General features: G+C 38.1%; 1 protein-coding gene across 3 annotated transcripts; it reads left to right on the forward strand.

Moving 5' to 3' along the window:
* The first annotated feature begins 1715 nt into the window (after positions 1 to 1715).
* LOC18421616 (uncharacterized) lies at positions 1716 to 19927 on the forward strand. 3 transcript variants are annotated; one of them, XM_006826365.4, is made up of 9 exons: positions 1716 to 2153; positions 5848 to 5894; positions 8563 to 8681; positions 9153 to 9360; positions 10461 to 10784; positions 10935 to 11012; positions 12929 to 13645; positions 14447 to 15369; positions 18083 to 19927. In XM_006826365.4, exons 1-9 carry the CDS (start codon positions 1904 to 1906, stop codon positions 19404 to 19406), a joined length of 3990 nt encoding a protein of 1329 aa, XP_006826428.1. In that variant the 5' UTR covers positions 1716 to 1903; the 3' UTR covers positions 19407 to 19927. The 3 variants fall into 3 exon arrangements, with proteins under 3 accessions (XP_006826428.1, XP_020517375.1, XP_088718222.1); XM_020661716.2 differs by lacking the exon at positions 10935 to 11012; XM_088862096.1 differs by lacking the exons at positions 1716 to 2153; positions 5848 to 5894; positions 8563 to 8681 and having other exon boundaries at positions 9208 to 9360; positions 12929 to 13783.
* Positions 19928 to 22801: the final 2874 nt, after the last annotated feature.

The raw sequence follows: 22801 nt of genomic DNA on the forward strand, positions 1-22801 counted from the left end.
TGAGAAAAAAAAGGATTTCCAAATTTGGAAACGGTGCATCTTGTAACGCATTTTTTATCATCAATTTTTAAGATTTTAAAGTTTTCATAGATCTACTCGATGTACACTATTTTTTAAGCTTTAAATTTTATAATTAAAGCTAATAATATATTTTAAGGCTTTCACAAAGATTTCTAGCATTGAAACCACTTTTCTCGATACTATTTGAAGGTGGGCTTTAATTTTGTTGTTTAGAGCCTTGGCTCTATACAAACCGTACATTAATATATATAATGTATATTACCAAATATATAAAAATGCATAATTTTTTTTCTACATAATATTTAGAGGAAAAATTACAAAAAAACCCCAAGTATACGCTTCTTATGCAACTTACCCCCAGCCAACTTTTTTCTCTCATTTTTTCCCCAAAACATAACACCCCAACCCAAAACAAAAAAAAAAACAAAAAAAACTAAACTACCCTAATACTTTTACTCATGCCTCTCTATCCTCTTTCCCTTGTTTTTTTTCAAAATTGCGGTACGACAATCAAAACAAGCCGTTCAAAACTGTGATTTGGCAGAACATACATGTGATCTGGCACCTTTGTTTCAGTCAAAACAATAGTTCGGCAAATAGACATGTGCTCCGACACTTTTGTTTATGGACAAAGGTGCGGTCTGGCAAATTGAACAAGCTGTCTGGCATATTTTTGCTAGAAACAATGCGCTCCGACAAAGAGTGAACGTGATCCGGCATGTTTTTTAGTTTAGGGTCCGGCAGAGAATGAACACAATCCAACATGTTTTTTAGTTTAATGGGTCCGGCAATGGGTTCATGGCGGTCCGACAGCTCATGTGGCTTTTGGTAGTGTACGTATGCTTAGGTGGATGTCTCACCAAAATTAATATTTTTGGTACGAAAAGGGGTATTTTCGTAAAAAAAAAGGTACCTTTTTGTATTTGAGGGTATTTATTAAGAAAGTATATTTTTTTTTAAAAAAGAAAAAGTTGGCTTAGGGGTAAGTTGCATAAGGTTTTTTGTAATTTCCTATATATATATATATATAAATACTTATCTTCAGAAAATATTTACGCACGAACTGTATACGCACATTCCTAGTCCACGTTTTTCTTCCGTTCCCACCCGCACATTCTATGTCTCTCTTATTTTACCCAACGAAGAAAGTACTCGTGCTCTTCATTTAACACTTCGTGCTGTTTTCATTTAACACTTTATGGTGCGGTTTGTATAGGGCCTAGGTTTTAAACAATCAAATTAGAACATACCTTCAAATAGTATTGAGAAATATGATTTTAATATTGAAAATCTTTGTAATAGCCTTGAAATATATTTTTATTTTTATTTATAAAGTCTAAAGCTTCAAAAATAGTATCCATCAAAAGATCTATGAAAATTTAAAAATCTTGAAAGTGAATGGTCAAAAACTGCATTAGAAAATACACTATTTTTAGAACTTAAATTTGTTTTTTCTCATGTCCATGTATCTTGATGCGGAGACGATCAATTTGAAGATATTTTGGCATCAAAACACCACCTTCTAGTCAATTTTTGGAGGTAGGCTAAATTTGATTGTTTAGAGCGTCGGGTCTATGTAATCTTTTTCCTTCATTTAAACCTCAGCGCCGAAGAAGAGAGAGAGAGAGAGAGAGGAGAGTAGTGATAAAAAAGGGGGAAAAGAGCCCGTAGCAAAGCGGCATAGCGAGACCAGAGGCAGCCGCCCAATAAACCCTACACCTCTCTCTTCCCCATTTTCTCTCCCTCCTCCCTTTAAAACATAGTTGAGAGCGAGCAGAGGCAGCCGTTGCATAGCAGAAGAAGCACGAGTGCCCCCAAAAACCGTATCTTTTCCTCTCTCTCTCTCTCCTACCCTTTACTTGTATCTCTTTCTCTCTGTACCATGGTTACGGGCGCAGGGGCATATGAAGGTGGAGCAGGGGGGAAGATACGAAGAAAGCCTCCGAGAAAGCCGAGTACTCCTTATGATCGTCCTCTCTCTCTAAGTGGTCTCAGAAACCCTTCAGACGAGGGGAGAAATGGATGGTTGTCGAAGCTTGTGGATCCCGCTTCAAAGATCATTGCTAATGGTGCTGCAAAGCTATTTTCTTCAGTTTTCAGGAAGCGACTTGGTCCTCCCCCTGCGAATTCTGGTATATGTTTGCGTTGTGTTTGATTGTTTTATTGTGATTTGATTTTAGGGTTTTGTGTCTGGTTTTGCATGGTTAGGGTTTCAGGGTTCCAGGGGCATGTGTTTGCTGTTAAGTTTTGTGGTTGGATTTAGGGTTAGGGTTCGCTGTCATTCAGTTGGTTATGATATCAAATTTCTGCTGTTTTATTGAGATGGGTATGACATGTTTGTTTTTTGCTTTTTGTTATTTTTTGTTATAGGAGAAGAATTTGAATAAACGTACTGTTTTATCTCTGAGAAATGGTGGAATATGACATTCTGTTAATCTCTTGCGAAAATACTGTGTATTTTGTGAAGGTCTGGACCCCTTAGTTTATTCTTTTATTGTTTGTGTTTTTTGATAGTATTTTTCATTTTTTTTAATTGTTAACATTTAGTAGTTATTATCCCTGGATTTTTATTTTAACGGATGAAAAGAGTGCTTTTTATGCTTGTCTATTCTGGTCATTCCGCTGTTATATGAATTTGCGGAATTCGCTCAGTTACACAAGATTACTCTCTTTATCTAGCTACTTTGACTCATGGCTACTCACTCTCTACACCAGGTACAATCATCTTACATTAGTCCTTCTCATTATGTCGAGAAATGGGTGGAAAGGTAGCAGGTCCTTTTTTTTTTTTGAAATGTTAACCTGTAATTGATGAATGAAAAGATACACCAAAACACAACGTATAGGCTATCCACAGGACAGAAGCTCTAATTACAAAAAACCTTTTTGAGAAAAGGGGGTGAGAAAGAAGAATAAAACAGCCATCTTTTTGCAAGTTACATTAACAACAAGCCAAAGCAACCAACAAAAAAGACACCGATCCAAAACATTGATCCTATAAACCATCCAATGTAGCTGCCTCTGTAGCTGGAGTGTCCGCTGCCTGGTTTGCTTCCCTCCAGGTATGCCTCCATAAGACGTGCATATCCCTGCAAAGTTGGTTAATCTCATTAAAAAATATGTGCCCAAACCCAAAGGGGGGGGGGGGAAAGAATTGGTTGCCCAAGTGATAATATCATTGGAATCTCCCTCTATAATAATGGATTCAATCTGGTGAGTTTGAAGAAGCTTTAGCTCTTCCAGTAGTGCTATTGCCTCTGCTTCCATAGAGTCGGTGTGACTGATATATTTTGATATGGAGGTGATAATTGAGCTAGAATGGTCTATGAGGAAAACCTTTGGAAGATCCATTGATGAGAATGAAGAAGAAAGGTTGGGAGCAGCAAGCTTTCATCCAAGATCTCCACCGGCTGCCAAAGCCCATCCTAGTTTGGGTTTCTTCTAAGATTTCCCAGTCTACGTGATCATACGCCTTCTCCCAGTCTAACTTCACAATGAGGCCAGGGACTTCGGCCAGATGCTTGGAGTGTACACATGCATGGGCCACTAGAGCCGCATCAAGAATCTGTCGATCTTTGATGAAGGCACTTTGGGAGGGTGAAATAACCAAGGGGAGGACCTCCTTAAGGCGAGAGGCTAGGACTGTAGAAATGATTTTATAGGTAGAGTTATCGAGGTTGATGGAAGGATAGTCTTTCAGATGTTTGGCTCCTTCTATTTTTGGGATCAAAGTAATGTCAATTGCATTCATCGCTCTTATGTATTACTCCTCTAGAGTGAAATTCTTCAAAGAGGGCAAGAAAGTCGCTACGAAAGGAATCCCAAAAAAGTATGACAGGAGTTAAGGGGTACCCATCTAGACCAGGGGCCCTATCCAAGGCAAGATACAATATAGCTGCTTGGATTTCTACTTCCGAGAGTGGTCTTTCCAACCAAAGAGCTTTTTCAGGTGGCAGTGAAATGTCTGGGTCCCTGAGGGGTTGTGAATAAATTTTTGAAGTAGGAAAGGATAGCATGTTCGATCTCTTGGGGTAGGTCTAAAAGATCATCCCCAACCAGAAGGTGTGAAATGGTGTTGTCTCTACGCCTTCATTTAGCAGTTTTATGGAAGAATGTAGTGTTTAGGTCACCAGGCTTTAGCCACTCGGTCCTAGACCTCTGAAACCAAAAGATCTCCTATTTCTTAAGGATTGTTTGATAGTCGAGTTTGAGTTGGATCCTATTATGAAGTTCAGTGTCCAAAAGGGACATGGATTCTTCCAAAGAATCTAAGGCTTGAATTGCCTGCAGTGTAGAGCTTTTTTGGATCCCGAAAGACCCTAGCAGCAGGCGACTTTAGGATTTTAAATGTCTCTTTAGGAGCTGAAGCTTGCGTTGAATTCTGAAACCCGCCCAACCAACTACCGAATCCGACATAGACTGCCACTAGGAAGGTATAAGAGAAATAAGAGAGATTTCTTCCAGCCATGACAACTCAAATATGAAAGGTTTGGCACCTCTCAAAGGAGGATTCGTATTTAACAAGATTGGTCAGTGGTCAGAGGTAGGTTTAGGTAGGGCTACTGCATGGGATCCAACAAAGGTGGAATCCCACTCCAGACTTACCAAAAATCGGTCGAGTTTAGAAAGAGAAGGAGAGGAAGAGTGGTTAGACCATGTGAATTGAGTTCCTTTAATGCGAAGATCAATAAGGTTGTTTTGAGAAAAGTTGACCTTCCTCAAAAAAGATAAGGTTGTTTTGAGAAACAAAGTCTGAGAAGAGAGTCATAGCTGGAGAAATCCTGGAAGATGTGTTTCTTTCAAAAGGCCCCCTAGTAACATTAAAATCCCTCCCGACGCACCAAATGGAGTGAGGGAGGGAAGCAACTAGGTTGAGATCGTTCCAAAGCAAAGGCTTATGAGAGTCAAGGTTCAGAAAACTTCCACTGGAGACAATTTCGGATTCTGGCAAACAAAACCGAAATGATGCAATGTGGGTAGAGGTAAGTGGGCTGTGGGGTCTCAAATAACCCAAATACCTCCTGACGCCCCTTCGGCAGGAAGAGCTTCCCATTGACAGGGACGACGGCCCCCCGCCCCCCCTCCCACACTTGCTTGACCTGGAGAAGGGAAGGGGAGGGTAACTTGGTTTCAGTTAGAGCAAGGTTTGAGGGGCGGTATTTGAGACAATAATCTCTAGCAACTTGTTTTTTGTGGGGTAAGCGTATCCCTGATGCTGGTTTTAAAACGAAGGGAACTCTAGCTGGGTTGTATAATTGCTAGAGAAGTTGGTTTCTAAATGCTTTGCTGCTGTTTTTTTTTTTCTGATGGTCACTATGACAAACAAAGTCCGTAGAACACTGCCGTATTACATGGCTTGACAAACCACTGGAGCATCCATCAGGAACATTTTCTCTGTATCTTTGTGCTTTTAGTATGTAAAAAATGGCGGGAAACCTTTGATGGAGTTTCTTTTGTGGTATGCTTGCTGTTTCCTGTTTGTAGTTCGATTCATGAATTCAAATTTGAACAATATTACCATCACTTGACAAATCACTGAGACACCAATCGATTATGCTGTGCTTGTATGTGTATTTTTTGTGGGATTGGAAATTTGTCTAGTAGCCTTAAACAGGAGCTAGTTTCATAGTCGTATTTTACTAAGGTAATCAGATAATTAGTTCTCTACAATGTTAATTGGATTGATTCCATGACTTTGAATGTAATGTTGAAATGTGGAGTTCATGTCATTCTTGTGTTATCCACATTTCAGTTTCTCAAGATTATATGTTTAGGAAGCATTTGTTGTTCTCCTTTCTGATTTCTGTTATAATATTTTTGTGACAGATGTTAGACCTGAAGCTAGAAACGAGCCTATCAAAGATGGTTTAGATGTAAGTTGAAATCCCATAACCATGGCTGGAAGTAATTTTTTTTAAAGTTTGCTCAATGGATGAGAAGCGGCTTGGTCGAATTGATGCTTCATAAATGCATGCAGTTGTTGGTAATATATTTCCCATGCAGGCATCGTATCCATGTATTTTATATCTCATAAGGAAATATGCCACTATAGATTTTCATTCATCAAATGGGGATTTATTCTACATAACTGAAATTTAGTCACTTCTTAAGTCACTCATGTTATGCACAATGGTTTTGGCAATTATCATATAAACCTTGAAGAGGAACTAGGAAAGTATAACTTTGAAAATGACCTTCCTTAGAAAAAAAAGAACTTAAAAAATTATTAGAAAGAAATGCGGTCGATCATATTCTTCCTGCTCATGTTTTCTGACATAATTAAAGTTCAATGTATCTTTCACTATGTTTGTTTCAATTAATCTGCACTTGATTATCCTTTCCATTACTTACTTAAAATATGGAGGAAATGATGTTTGCGAAAACTAATAGAATTAAATGCTTATTGGTTTTTTAGCATTCTTCTTTCTATCCTTTTTTTCCTGATTGCATGCCTTCTGGCTTCTTGGCATAATTTTATTTCAATTAATCAGCGCCAATTGTCCTTTTTCTAATTTATTTCATGATAACAAGGTGAAATTAACTCTGATTATATAAAATAAAATAGATATTTAAAAATGATCACCATATCAATGCATTTGCACAAGTTTATGTCAAAAAGACTTTTGTTTACGTTACCTTTCATGCAAGGTTTCAAATTGGTGTGAAAACTTTGTTTATGTTACCTTTCATGCAAATTGGTGTGAAAAATTTTGTTTACGTTACCTGTCATGCAAGGTTTCAAAAAACGCTAGGCGGCCTGCATGGCGCCCAACGCCCAGAACCTCGGGCGCCCCGTAGTTTTAAAAAAACGAGAAACGCCTTACGTCCCTGGGCGCCCGCCTAGGTACATCCGCCCGTGCAGGGCCGCCTGGGTCTAGGCGGGCGGATTTTTGGTCCAGGCCGCCTAGGCAGGTGCCCAGAACCTCGGGCGCCCCGTAGTTTAAAAAAAAATGAGAAATGCCTTACTTCCCTTGGAGCCCGCTCAGGTACATCTGCCTGTGTAGGGCCGCCTGGGTCTAGGCGAGTGGATTTTTGGTCCAGGCTGCCTAGGCGGGCACCTAGGCACCAGGCGGACCTTTTTTAAAACATAATTTCATGCCATTGGCTTCAAATTTACTTGTTAGACTTATATCTTAGTTTGATTTCCTCCTTTTTGCGGTAAAATTCCATTCCATAACAGAATCCCATCATTTTCATTAGTAATACAACTTTGGAATTGACCATGACTTATAAAAGAAAAGAAAATTTTGTTATGGATCACATTTTCATTGAATAACTGTCTCTTAATATTAGGAATCGTTGTAATTCCTGCCTTCCCTATTTTTTGAGAAATAATTTCATAAAAGATGAGAATTTCTTCAAATGCGTATAGCAGAACTTCACTGCATAATGTTTTTGTAAGTGGTATCTGGAAATCATTTATCATATCTTAAATATAATATGTCACATTTTGAATTTTTTACATTAATCCATTGTTTTGTCCCTGCAATGCTACACAATGCACTTGTGTTTCTATTATATTTTGATGAAACTGGTTGATTTTTGTAATAGAATGATGGAAATATCCGAGCTTGCTACAAATGATCTAGAATAATGATTGTTCATCATGATTTAGATCAATGATTATTCATCATGTATGATACATTTTCATTTTGCGTTTCTCTTCGTTACATTCTGCTATATTTTTCCTCATTTAGTGCAGTGCATATGCTTCTATTTACCATATTGCTTCTAGTTTTTTTGAATTGTTCTTGAATTTGCTCCTTTCGCTTTGGGCAAAGCCCCCTATGTCTTCGGGTTTTGCTTAGCCACCAAAGGGAAGGTAACGAGGCAACACTTGTACCAAATCTTTTTGAAAAAAGCTTATTAATTGTCTTATGTACTTGTGGGTTAAAATGTATAAACAATGACATGCTACACGTGTAAGGTGCTAATTTTGAGGAAAATACTTTCTTATATTTTTTTGAGTGAGAAGTAAGAGTGGGAAAGACCTTGCCATGTGTACATATGTACTTTTATTAAGGAAGAAAAGAAAATTTTAAAGAGAAGTAGAGAAAAAATTCCTTTATATATGTTTAGAGAGAGAAAATGGGGAAAACAGTTCTCACTCTAGATGACTAAAGGATTAAGAAATTTTAAGGATGAAAAAGTATTTACTTTTAAAAATTAGTTCCATAAAAAATTTATTAAAGTGAGATCTTGCTTTTAAATTTATAAATTTTTTGATATTGTTCTTATATGAATTATTCAATTGAATTTTAAATGTGCTTGAGACCTCATGAATTGGCCGAAGTGCCTAGGTGCTACTTTTTTTGGACCAAAATGTAGAGGCTTCCAAAGTAATGTGATAACGTTGATATTTTTTTTTCTTCTTTTGGTATGCTGTTAATTAATTCCTTAAAAATAAAAAATTTATTATTTCAACAATGATCTTTTTAGCTATTAGTGTACTGGTTATCACCTGATTGTTACGTGGTGTATTTAGATTTAGATGGCTGAGCTTCCTCGTATCACTGCTGTTTTTCCGTGATTTTTTCACAGAATCCTTTACTTGTGGAACCAGAGCAAGTTACAGACCAGCGGGAAAAACAGGATGATGCTCTTGACAGCACTGGGTTTAATGAACTTGAGGAGTTGCTAAAGCAGAAGACGTTTACAAGGTAAGTAATGGCTGTGATGTAGTGATGCAATATTTAGCATGTATCTATTTGATCTGGTTGTTGGAGTGGGATTGGAGCCTGCATGAAATCACACTGGTGTCTTTGTCAATAGAAAACTGTAGAATAGTAGGCAAACTGTGTCTTCTTATTAAAATTGTCAATTTTTCTAATGGTTTAGATGCTAAAGCAACAACGTTCTGATTGTGATAATGCAAATGTAACTCGTGTCCTATGGAGGGTTTGCAGTGTTAGAGTTTAATATCAATAACAGGGGCAAAGTTATTGATCATTACTGGACTAGGAGTTATTACTGGGATTATGAACTCTGCATAGGTTTGAACTTGGTGGTTTACCCTTACAGCCAGTACATTGGGACCCTTGCTTGTGCCTATGCTTTCTGTTGCAGTTTTTGTCAGTTACTTGCATTGCTTTTGGTGTACTTTATCCCGAGAACTTGCTACTGTTGTTTAGGGAAGAGTTTGATCGCTTGTCAGAGTTACTACGTTCACGCACTGTTGATTCTTCTTCTGATGAAAGTAAAAGGGTTGGGCTGAACACATTAGAGGCAACAGTGAATCCTGAAAGGCAGAGTAATTTGGAAATAGTTGTGGAAGAAGGGACAAATCCCTGGCAGAGCAGTAATCCTGGAAACGTGGTGACTCCTGCTGTCCATTCGAGTGTAAGTTATTGGTATTGCTTCATTGTATTTTAAATTCTCAACATGTTGTACATAGACTCGTTTACGTACTCTGCTTTATGTAGACTCATTTCTGTAAAAAAGACATGTATATTTTTGTAAGTCAAATTTGATAGTTAAGTATAAAAAAGTTTTAGCATTTTAGTTTGTTTCCAAAACAATGTGTAGATCTCTTTTTGTATTAAGAGCATGTTTGGTACGCGTGAAAATACTTCCCGGGAAGTAAAAAATCTCCCTCATGTGATTAGGTGTAAGAGAATTTTCACACTAACTGGCTGCCAAATCAGTGGGACCAATTGGTGTTAAAAAACTCCCATACCTAAACACATGAGGGAATCTTATCATGTGAAAATACTTCCCAGGATGTATTCTTACATATACTAAATGTGCCTTAAAGTACATTTACTAATCTGATTGGCTAATTATCAAACCCCAGATATCCCGAAGAGTTGAGCACGTACTAGTAGCCTGCATCTTTGGAAGATAAATGGTAAAATTTGGTTCGTGAAACGAAATTGATGCTTATCAGTTGTGAATAAATGAAGTAATGAACTGCAGAGGTTCTCTGCATGATTTTTGAAGAAGCTTCAGTGTTGCTAAGTTTTAAATTTATATTCTGTGGAGTTTTGTCAGTTTTTGTTACCTTTATGACTTTATTTTGTTTTTCCCAGATGAATGATCATTTTCTTCATCGTTGAGTGGCCATATTTATAGTAATTGTCTTTTAAAAGTCAAGGTCTGTGTCTATTTTAAATTCGGTAACATTACAGGCGTTTCAGAAAATATGTGGTTTCATTGCCACTGCAGAACTGCTGTATCTATTAATATTTAGAATCCAGGGTTGATCACCTTTTGAATATCAGGGTTCATACATGCATCATAAAATGCTTAGGTTCGTCTATTTCTTATTTCATGTTTTTAGGGATACTTTTTAGTTATGTTTATTTTAAAAAACTGGAGTATTTTATGGTTTCTTATCATGTTTGCCACTTATGTACCAGTTTATCGAACTGAACTTATATGATCTTTTACCCATTAAAAAGGATAACTTCACGTGTTCTTCGTCTGTTATTCATATGCAGATATTATCACAGATCCCTGATGATGTCGGTGCATCACCAGCAGAAATTGCAAGAGCTTATATGGGTGTCAGGCCTTCAAGAGCATCACCATCTTCCTTTGGTTTACGAAGTCACCCTCTGAGAAGAGATGTATCTATGATAAGGAGCACAACATATGCCCCGAAATCAGTCGACCTGTCGCTCACATCAAAATCATCTGTACGCTTTTCTGGTTTTCCTGGACTTGCTGAAGATGGCTATCTGACCCCAACCCGTGGTAGATCTACCCTTTATAATGCGATCCGAACACCTTATTCTAGACCAGTTGGTCTTACTGATCAAGAGGTATAATACTGCCTATGATATTGCTCAATTATTTGTATGATTACCTCTTTATTTATGCCAGTTTAATGATTTAATCGTATTGCTGTACCATTGTATTACCTCACTGTTCTATGCAATTGCAATATTGAAGTACTTCCTCATAAATTTTAGGGTAGTGCTAATGGGTATGCGGGTCCCTCAACTCCATCTTATTGGACAACAGCAAATGGTTCTTCTGGGGGCAGACAGGTGATTCCCTATATTTTGTATGTGGGTGTGTTTTGTTTATACAATCTGATTCCAAGGAAGTTAAAATTTGGACAAATATATGCAAGAAGAAAGAACTATATTACTGCAAACGTGGGATCTTTTGATTGAAGACATGTGTATATTGGGGATTACTGGTTCAGTGGGTCCTCTTTTCTCTGTTAAATCTTGAGTCACTGTGCTTGTTAACTGCTGCAGTAGTTGGGGTTATGATTTGTGACTGCTAATATAGTTATCATCCTGCTTTAATATTGTATGCATTTCCGTACTTTGTTACCTTTGTGGAGATTCTTAAATGCTCACACAGGAAGTTATCTAACTAGCCACCAGAGAAGCATGTACTTCAATACGCTTTCAGAGGATTTTTTTTTCTTTTTATGATTGGTCAGTTTTAGAGGAGATTTACAGATATATTCATTTCATGCCTTGCCTGGGACAGTTTTCTTACCCTTAGGGCGATGGCATTATTAAGAAGTGACTTCTCTTTACCACATTTATTGGACTGAGTTGTTATGTGGATTCTGTTCCTATTTCCTGAGAATTTCCTGAGGATGATACTGGTTATATTTATTTTTTCGCTGCACTTATTCTTTTCTTGCTAATGAGAAGCTAATTTTAAAGAAAAGAAAAGAAATGTGAGATACAGCGTCGGTGTTTAAAAAACATTATGGGTATTGGCTCACCAAGGCAAGGCGGATGCTGATGGTCAACAATGAGTGGTTTTAGTGGACCTGGATAGACTTGGTCAAGACTTGGATCATCCAGAACTGGTGTAGTGCCTGCCCTGAGTGACTCGGATGAGTCCGGCTTGCGTGAGACCCACTCAAGGGGTTTCTAAACACTGAATTAGTAGAATGCAATTTAGAAATATGTTAGTGAACTACCCACTGTCTACTTTTGAAAGTAGTGTCATTTTTTATGCTTTTGGTAGCCCTTTAGCTTAACTAAAAGGGCATATGGCATTTTATGTTCGACAAATCATTATTTGAAAATGCTTAAGATGACAATTAGGTTAAGAGGATGTTCTATGAGAAATTAATGATATTGCTACTCAATTTGACTCAATGCTCTCTTGCAAGCTTTCCGGTATTGTGGATTTTCCTTAAGTATTAGCAAGAAACATCCTGACACATTATGTGTTGATTATAACTTGTATTGTTACACCCCCTAACATAATTCGAATGAAATGAAGAGGGGGGCTGACCGCTGAGCCCGCGCTGGCCTCACAGGGCAGGCCCCAGTGGGTGCGAGCTGGAGCTGCCATAGCTTGATTTGCATTTGAAATTATTAAAAAGAAAAAAATCATTATTGGTTGATAATGTCACAATCCAAATAAAAAAACATGAAGTGTTGATAAAGGAGTACTTGTGAAAATGTGATGTGGTTCTATTTTTGACAAATATAGCTGCCAATATCAATGCAATTTTCTTTTAGCAATTAAAATGTGGTTGTTATGATGCCTGCCGGATTGACTCAGAAATGAATAGATCGTTAAAGATTACTTTTTCTCATTTTGAACCCAGGTATCCGATCACATTTGGTCCCAATTTTTATTATGGCATCTAGGTTTTCATTAATGATAAGAAAAGGCTAGATTGTCATTTTTATGGCAATTTCTTGGTTATTGCAGGAATGGGGTCGGGGTCGTGGTGGGTAGTACCACCTGAGCCCCAATTAAAAGTCTTGCCCTCCATTCCCACTAACGGACTAAAAAATTGACTATTTCAAAAAACGGGTAGGGGCTCGTCATCCCCACTGACTTACCCAAAAAAATTTCTTGGATATTGCTCACAAGTAACCATGGTGCATGAGACTTGGCCATTCTTACTTGTTATAAAAGGTCTGGTTGAATAACTAGTTAGTTGGGTTACATATAATTTGTTCTTGGTGTTTATCAGGTTCTGAAGAGGAGGAGTTCTGTTATGGAGAATGGTTTTGGGTCAGTTGGAACCATACGAAGGATACGCCAGAAGTCTAACTTGATGGTGCTATCGAAAGCACCCAATGCTTCAGTTCCTGCAAGTAGTCCACTTCCTCTGCTCCTTCCTGGTTCTGATGCTGATCAAAACTCATTTGTACCTCCAAAGTTAGATGTGCCTGAAAGTAGTACATCCAAATCCCAGGCTGATGGGAATGGAGAAGAGAGAGGGGTTGTTATGGTTCCTCAGCAAACCAGAGAGACAGTGAAAAGAATATTTGCAGGGCTTGACAAGATGTTTCCTTCTCCTAAGGACAAGTCTTCTGAACTAAGGCTGGCTACTGGAGCACCCACTAAGTTGACCCCTGATATGTTGCAAGGGCAGGCCAAAAGAAGCATGGAGATTGTAGATTTTCCAAAATTACCTAATTTACACGGCAATTGTTTGGATGCTCACAATGGTACTCAGTCTCATGGTCCTACTGTTGATAAAAGGAAAGAGATGGGTGTTGCAAATGGCCCTTTGAAGATTGTTGAGGGAAGAAGAGAAGGGACCGAATCTCCGGATACAAGAAACTCTAATGTTGCAGCAACTAATGCCATTTCTGGTGTGGTGAGTGTAGATACAGCAAGTCAGGCCATTTCTACAGCAAAACCTTCACGGAAGAGACAAGGATTCCAAATGAGTGCACCTGAGGTATGTCACTGAGAGGCTCGTGTGTTTTGTATGAGACTTACTGCTCCTGGTTGGCATCATGTCCAGGCTCTCTTTTGAAAGTGCCTTGAATAAGCAAACAGTTGATTGGCATTTGCCATTTTGGCTAAGTATCTTAACGTAAGTTTTTTATATGTTATTGCAAATTGTTTTTTTGGCTAATATTTAGAAGTCTTGGGGTAATGGAATCCTTGGTAGGTTGCTTCTATGTTCCACAGTTCAGTAAATTTTAATTGCTTCACATACAATAAAGGATTTGAACTTTTTTTCTAACAAAGAAATTTTTTTATTTGGTGGAGTTGAAACCGTATCTTATTTCCAACACATTTTGTTCTGTTCCATTCGCAAGCAGATTCACAATTTAGCTGTATCCCACTAAAAAGTATTAAAAAGAGAAAAAAAAGTAGATGTCCAACCCCCATTATTGGAAATGGTCCCTGATTCCTTTTGTTCTCTTTTGTACAAGATTTCTTTGTGGATTGTATCTATTTTCTGCCGATGACATATTTTCTGGTTATTTGACTCTTGTGATCTTAGCTAAAAATGACTTGAGTGGCTTTGGTTATTTTTATGCCGCTTGGTCGAGTTTCAAGTGATGAAGTTTGAAACGCAGACGAGTTTCTTTGTTAATCTTTTTAGTAGGAAGATTTCTTTGAGGATAGTGTTGTTTCTTTTACTGCACGCTAATCCCTGTAATCAGCTGTAATCACCTGACCTCTGAATAATGTGATTCATATGGCTTGATCATCTTTACACTTTTATTTGTTTCATTTCTTTGTGAAGGTCTCGCTAGACCCAGATGAAGGTATCTATGGCGGCGGTCAAATGCCCTCACCCAAGAAGCAGGGACCTCCAGGATCTGAAACATTTGCATTGCAGATGCCATCTGGCTCAAAGAAAGAAGCTTCCCTTCGTGAACCATTTACTTTACCAAAACCACATGGCTCAGTACAAAATGCTTCCACTTCTGAAGCAGTTCCCACCCCAAAGCCTTTGGTGCCCTCGGCACCTGTTGAAAAGCCTGCCTTGAGCTCTACCCAGCTTGCAAGCCTTGACACAAAAGCTACTTCTGGGCCTATTGTTTCTCAAAACAACTTGGGTTTCACTTTCCCTGTTACTCCTTCCAGTCTGTATTCAGAAGCACCTCCAACACCTACTACCTCACCATTTTCAATGCTAGATAAACCAGTTCAGCCCAAGGAAAAAGCTTCCTCCCAATTTGGTTTTGGTTCTACAAGCACTGCCAAGGTTCCTGCTTTCTCGATTCCCTCCTCGCCTGCTATCTCGGATAGTTCGAGTCTGAAATTTGGTGCAGGAACATCTGTTTTGGATGGCTCGAGTTTCAAATTTGGTGCAGGAGCAGTATCTTCTGTTTCACTAGGTTCCAATATGAAATTTGGTGAGAAAACAACGCCTTCTATTCCAGATGGTCCCACTCTGAAATTTGGGGGGAGAACATCTCCTTTGATGTCAGATGCTACTAATCTGAAATTTGGTGCTGGAACAGTGCCTTCTGTTTCAGATGGGACCACTGAGAAATTTGGTGCAGGAACAGGAACTACTGCTCTGGATGGTTCGACCCCAAAATTTGGTGTAGTAACAGTTTCTGCTGTTTCGGATGGTTCGAATGTGCAATTTGGTGGAGTATCAGGATCTGGTCTGAAATTTGGTACTGGATTGGAGAGGAATGGACAGACTTCTGGCAGGTTAGAGTTGAAATTCTATCTCATCCGCTAACTAGTCTTTGTTCCTGGTTTCCTTTGTTTTCTTCACTTAGGTTCTGTATTATACTTTTCCCACATTTTATTCAACCCCCAAAAAAAAGGTGCTGTGTTACATGGACATCTACTCTAGTGTTGGCTTGGACTTGTGGTTAGCAGTTCACTTTAGCAAAGCTATATCTCAAGTTTAAAAACATCTCTGTATTCCATTCCATATGAATAGCCCATTTTCTCAAATTACGACTTGCAATTTCAAAATAAACCAATGTATAAAACTCATTTTGGAGGAGGTATGGAAAGAACGAAGCAGAGATTTAATGATTGAAAGCCAATCAGATCTTTCAGAGGAACAGGGAATGCAACCAAGCATTTGATAAGCTTGCTGTTAGCTCATCTGTTGTAAAGGTAAATTTGTGGCATCACTATCCAATTTAAAAACATCTCGGTATTTTATTCCATTTGACAATGAGACATAACATGTTCAACAATAGAAAAAGAGAGTACAAATTTGCATTTAGGGGTTAAGCTGACAGAAAACATCAATTTACACCTGAGCAACATTACCTAGATATGCCACTCTTCCTTTGGTGTTGCCTATCAACATGTATTGACACTATGACAGATGCTGACATTTTCAGATATCGTGTGAATCAAGACAAATAAATCAGGAAGTATTTTGAAGCCTGAGGTTTGAACTCAATGATTTTTTAAAGGGAGGTAGTAAGTTCTACCACCACAAAAAGTTCTACCACCACAAAAGTCACATGGACTGTGTAAATGGCATGCAACTGGTTTTTTATAGAGTATTAGATAGTGCTATTTAATATAAAAAAATATGAAACATACTCCCTGAAGTTCTAACACGGGGGACTTCTCCATGAGAGCAATAAGCTCCAACACTCCAAACATTGTGGGTTTATGTGAATAACTACCAAAAAATTTATTATATAAACCTATTATTTGATATAAACCAATATTACTTAATATAAGATAATACGGTTGTGATTTGTATAAGGTGTACACCCTAAATCAAAGTAAGGTGCACCTTAAAACCTGTTGAAAGATTCGATTCTGGTACCACAAACCTTGCAATCACATGAAAAATCCCTAATCATGAAATTTAAAGCTCCAAACATGTAAAGATCGAGCAGGTCTATGAATGCCGAAAGCCTTGAAAATAGGTGGTCCAAATAATGTGTTCTAAGATGCATTATTTTTAGCACCCCAAAAAAAAAAGGGAAAAAGAGAATGTGTTGGTGTCCAACATGTGTCTATAGAGTGTAGTCCATCCAAAAAATATGATAGCTATCAAAGTAAGGTGCTCCCCAAAAACCCACCAAAAAGATTGTTAAAATGCTGCAAAACTCTCTATTGTCATCTCAACCTTGAGATGCCTTATTATGAAAAAATAATATAAATTCATGTCCTAAAAATAATGCATCTTGGAACACTGTATTTGAACCGTCTATTTTCAAGATTTTTAGGTATTTATAGACCTGCTTGATCTTTACATGTTTGGAGCTTTAAATTTCATGATTAGGGATTTTTCAGTGATTGCAAGTTTTGTGGCACCAGAATCGCATCTTTCAGCAAGTTTTAAGGTGCATCTTACTTTGATTTAGGATGTACACCTTATACAAACCACAACCGTATTATCTTATATTAAGTAATATTGGTTTATATCAAATAATAGGTTTATATAATGAACTTTTGGGTAGTTATTCACATAAACCCACAATGTTTTGAGTGCTGGAGCTTATTGTTCTCAAGGAGAAGTCCCCTATCTTATATTAAGTAATATTGGTTTATATCAAATAATAGGTTTATATAGTGAACTTTTTGGTAGTTATTCACATAAACCCACAATGTTTTGAGTGCTGGAGCTTATTGTTCTCAAGGAGAAGTCCCCTGTGTTAGAACTTTAGGGAGTATATTTCATATTAAATAGCACTATCTAATACTCTATAAAAAACCAGTTGCGGAGAAGTCCCCCGTGTTAGAACTTCAAAAAGTATATTTTATATTAAATAGCACTATCTAATACTCTATAAAAAACCAGTTGCATGCCATTTACGCAGTCCTTGTGACTTTTGTGGTGGTAGAACTTACTACCTCCCTTTAAAAAATCATTGAGTTCAAACCTTAGGCCTCAAAATACCTCCTGATTTATTCGTCTTGATTCACACGATATCTGAAGGCGTCAGCATCTGTCGTAGTGTCGATAGGCAACATCAAAAGGAGAGTGGCATATCTAGGTAATATTGCTCAAGTGTAAATTGATGTTTTCTGTCAGCTTAACCCTTGAATGGAAATTTGTACTCTCTTTTTCTATTGTTGAACATGTTCTTTCTCATTGTCAAATAGAATGGAGTACAGAGATATTTTTAAATTGGATAGAGATGCCACAAATTTACCTTTACGACAGATGTGTTAACAACAAGCTTATCAAATGCTTGGTTGCACTTCCTGTTCCTCTAAAAGATCTGATTGGCTTTCAATCATTAAATCTCTGTTTTGCTCTTTCCATACCTCCTCCAAAATGAGTTTTATACATTGGTTTATTTTGAAACTGCAAGTTGTAATTTGAGATAATGGGTTATGTATATGGATCTCTTTTCTTTTGTTTGTTGTTTTCCTTCGTATCATAACCCAAAGAACACAGCATATCTGATAAAGGAATTGGACCATCACTCTGCAGTAATGCTGCTGTTGCAACATCATCAGTATCTCCACCTGTGAACACAGGATCAGTGGAGCCCAATCAAACAACTCAGGCGCTTGGAGAACCCCTGAAACCCTCTGAAAATGCCCCCACGACCTCAGGCACCAAGCCTGAGCAATCCCCAACACCTCTGAATTCCTTATTTTCTAACTCTTCGCCTACCCCTATTGATCAGACATCTTCAGTGCCATCTTTTTCGACCTTCAGTTCATCTTTTCCGTCGCCTTCATTTCAGTTTGGTTCTAGCTCCACCATATCTTCCACCTCAACAACAATGGCTAGCCTCCAGCCCACGACCACGGAGTCAAAGCCTTCACCATTGAGTGGTGCCACTGGGGCCTCTTTCCTGGCTGCTACAAACTCTTCATTTGGCTTGTTTGGCCAAAGTGCACCCAACTCAGGTGTCTTTGGCTTGACTAACTCAGCTGCCATCTCCCAAACTTCACCACAGTCTGGGTCCACTGCTGTCCCTCTTTCCTCGAGCTCACCTTTCCAGTTTGGATCCGCTTCATCTCAGTTTGGCTCAAGTGGGTCCCTGTTTGGGTCATCTTCTCCTTCTACAGCAGGGAATTTATCTGCATCCGGGTCTGGGGGTGCCACAGCTACTAGTATTGGGACTGGGTCGGCTCCTCCTCCGTTTAACTTTGGCTTCAATGCATCTTCTTCATCAAGTGGTGTGGCTGCGTTTAGTTCGAGCAGTAGCAGCCCCGCTTTCCAGTCGTTTGGGTCTTCTACAGCACCACTCTTCGGTTCTGGTTTTGGCACATCAGCCTCTACCGGCTTCTCTTTTGGGGGGTCATCAGCCTCGATGAGTTCCCACTTTTCAGGGGCCTCATCGGCGCCCACTAGCACCCCATTCACCTTTGTTTCCACACCCTCATCAGGGCCTGTCTTCCCATTCACATCTTCGGCAGCGACCCAATCCCCCAATCCTTTTCTGGGGCAGGGTTTTGGTGCATCGGCTTCACCAATGAATAATAGTGGCAATAACAGTAACAATAATGATCAGATGAATGTTGAAGATAGCATGGCTGAAGATACGGTCCAAACAATGCAGCCATCACAGGCCATGATCTCGGCATTTGGGTCTCCGAGCCCAAGTTCGAGTTTTGTGTTTGGTGCTCCGAGTGCAACTCCTACAGGTGGTCCAGCACCCTTTCAGTTTGCGGCTACTCCATCTCCAATTGGGGCTGGAGGGAGCTTGGAGTATGCAGGTGGGAGTTTCTCAGTTGGGGCTGGAGGTGACAAGTCTGTTCGCAAAATTATTAGGGCAAGGAGAGACAAAGTCAGGAAAAAGTAGGTGGTTTGGTTCTGGGTGGAAATTTTCTTCGAGGGTGTTTTTTGCATAGAGACCTCAGGAAAAGGCGAGAGGATGTGGGCCTGAGATTGGTGCTTTTAATCACCGGACCATGGTTTCTCTGAGACAGTTTGCATCATAAAGATGGGTGGCTTTATGGTGTGATTGTTTTCCCGCAAGTTGTAAGTGTCGGAGAGGTGGCATTTCTGTCGTTCTTATTGCTGGGTGAAGGCACGGCGAAAGTCGGATCAGGCTCCTGTGATAGGATATGGTAACCATAATTCTAGTGTTTCGTGTTACTTTTTGAGTAATATATTTTTCTTTTCAATTTTGCTCTCTCTCGCTCTTAGAGGACCTGCTGTACTTCCAGTTTCGTTGCGCATGCTGATGCATGCGGTGTATGCTGTGTATTTTCGCCTTTTTGTAACATAAATACTGGCATGTATTAACTTGGCACAGAGTTCCATGTCTGTGGGCTTATTCATTTTTCAAGGATATATTTCTCTTTTTCCTTCGGACCCTAATTTCCTTCTTCTGTATTCTTATACTTTTTTCCGGTCATGTTATTTCTCTGGTTAGATGGAAAAAAGGTTACCTCAGTTGGCTTGATCTTTGGGACAAAATTCAAGTGTCCCTATAGTCCTTTACTTCTTGTCACAAACTTGGAAATATTAATGTATTTAGAAATAATTCATCGGGATCATGCACCTAATTTTTATTATTTATTATTGCATGTTATTGTTTAATGTCTTTTGGAATTATGTACATTGAACTTATTTTTTCTTTGATTTTGACTTTTAATTTTCATTATATATTTTTTCATTATGTTTCAATATTTCTTATTTTATAAGCTAGCAAAATATGCAATGAAAACATTTACTTTTAGTATGAGGCCGTCACAATTACTCTTTAACCATTCATTGGATGTTAAATTGATTGGTTGTATATTATTCGAAAATAATTTTTTTCAAACTTTGTGACAGCCAAACTATGGGATTTCAGTAATTGTGACCTTGTATCAACGATAAACGGTATACAATCCTTTATATTCTATAGTATCATTTAATTCAAAAAAAAAAAATATAAATCTAAAGGCTATAGATCGACCCGCGGAGTTTTTGAAAACTTGAAAATGAGAGAGCAACATCGAAAGGGGTAACCCTAATTGTTCATGTTGGCCCATATTACTTGTCTACACATAACCCAAGAGGACCTTGCCTGACCGCACAAACTACAACTACCTACAAATCAGAACCTTTCCACAATAAGACTGCTAGCATACGCACCCAACTTTGCAAGTCCATCCGCTCCCATGTTACTTTCGCGGTAAATATGTTTAACAGTACACTCTAAATCTGTGCAGCAATCATTCACTTCAATAATTAGTTATCGAACCTCCATGGATACTCTACTTCCTTATTTAACTATTTCACAACATTCATAGAATATCCTTCTACTTCCAACGGTCTTGGAAAAATCTTAACCAGTTTAATCCCTTGAAGCACTGCACGAAGCTCAGCTTCATTCGCAGTCACCGCACCTACTGATCCATGATACTTCAATAAGACTTAACCTTCCCAATCTCTAACAATTCCCCCTACACCTCCTTGATCAGGATTTCCAAAAGAGAATCTATCAAAATTAAGTTTTATCCAATTAATACTTGGACATTTCTATCACCCTATCCTCATTTTCTTCTTAGATCTCTCACTTAGTAACACTTTGATATTATACATCATATCTAATCTCGAAACACCCCACCATTCTTTGTTAATACTTCAAAGCTTTGCTACCCCCACTCAAATTTTTTCTATGAACTCATTAAGAGATAAGCTTTTACTCTCAAAGCATCTCCTATTCCTCTCTTTCCATATCTCCCACACCACCATAGCCTTAACAGATTTCCATATTATTCTACCCTTCTTACTGATTCCTATTTTCATCCAATCACCTAACAGACCATCAATGTCAGTTGTACAGATACCACTGAGACCCACCCATACTAACACCCAACTCCATACAGCTTTAGCAAATGAACAATTTAGAAACAAATGATCAATTGATTATGCTTCCTTTTTTGCATAATATGCACACGTCACTAACATCTTTCTTTTTTTCCTTAACATAGCAATAGTTAAGATTCTTCGCAATTTTAATAACCACAAAAAAGCACAAATCTTCAATGGTATAGGTCATTTCCACAGTTTCCTGCTTCTTTATCAGACCATCTAACTCTTATCATCAAACTGTAATTTGTATGCTGAACTTACTGTAAAAGAACCATTTCTGCTCGGCTCCCACACAATTTTATCTTGTATATCAGGGCAATAATACACTCGCTGTAAAACACACATGAGCACTGCATATATTCATTTATGACAACTTCACTAACCCTTCTAAATGACCAGTTCACATTCCACCTTAAAGAGACCTCTGCCTTCCACCGTTCTTTAAGGTTTATCTTTAACGAGAAACCTTAAACAGAGAGAGTTGTTTTGTACTTTTCATACTCCATGAAAATCTCGTTCGAGAGAGAGAGAGAGAGAGAGATGGGTTTTGTAGATTTTATTTGGCACGAGTGTAGATGAGCTTTCCCTCTTGGTCTCGTAAGTGCCTTATCATGAGACCACATTCACAATGGACAATCCTAGACTTCTAACTGGGCTTCATTTAATTGTAAATCCATCAAAATATTCACACTGCAACACATAAAAATATATGCCTATTATAACTAAATTTCTGACAACTATTACTACACAAATTTCACTTAGGAATTGCTAAGTAATAGGTCATTACTACACAAATTTCACAAAGGAATTGCTAGGTAATATGTTATTACTACACAAATTTCAGTAAGGAATTGCTAGGTAATAGGTTTTAAATCTATGAGCTACAAATCACTCACCGAGCAAATTTTCACAATAACAATTTAAACACTCGGAAGAAAAGAGAGACTTTGGGACAATTCTGATTCACTTGTCTCTGCAATTTTAGACACCACTGTAAACTATGAAACCAATTTGTTCATGGAAAAGTTTATTCATCATCAGAAATTATTTTCTACAAAATATTAATTGTTGGAGGACGTAATCTACACGACACATATTTACCTGGTTAAATACCAAGACCCACTTTACCATATATTTTAACATTGCAATATATTTTCTTTTTGGCTTTTCAAGAGAAATTATATGAGAATTTTTTTTAAGAGATACGACATCCGAGATGGAGCAACGAGATATGCTTGTCACTACCTCTCTATTTGCGTCTCTCCCTGGGCACCTTGTACAAACCTTTCCCTTTAGGTCCATTCCATCTATTGTAAAATGATAGTCTTTTGAAATTATTGTGAAACTAAAAAATAACAGACATATTTTTACGCTTCAAAATTGCTAAAT

This window comes from Amborella trichopoda, chromosome 3 (assembly GCF_054954075.1).
Source record: "Amborella trichopoda isolate Santa Cruz 75 chromosome 3, AtrichopodaSantaCruz75HAP2 v2.0, whole genome shotgun sequence".
In the NCBI taxonomy this organism is placed as follows: domain Eukaryota; kingdom Viridiplantae; phylum Streptophyta; class Magnoliopsida; order Amborellales; family Amborellaceae; genus Amborella; species Amborella trichopoda.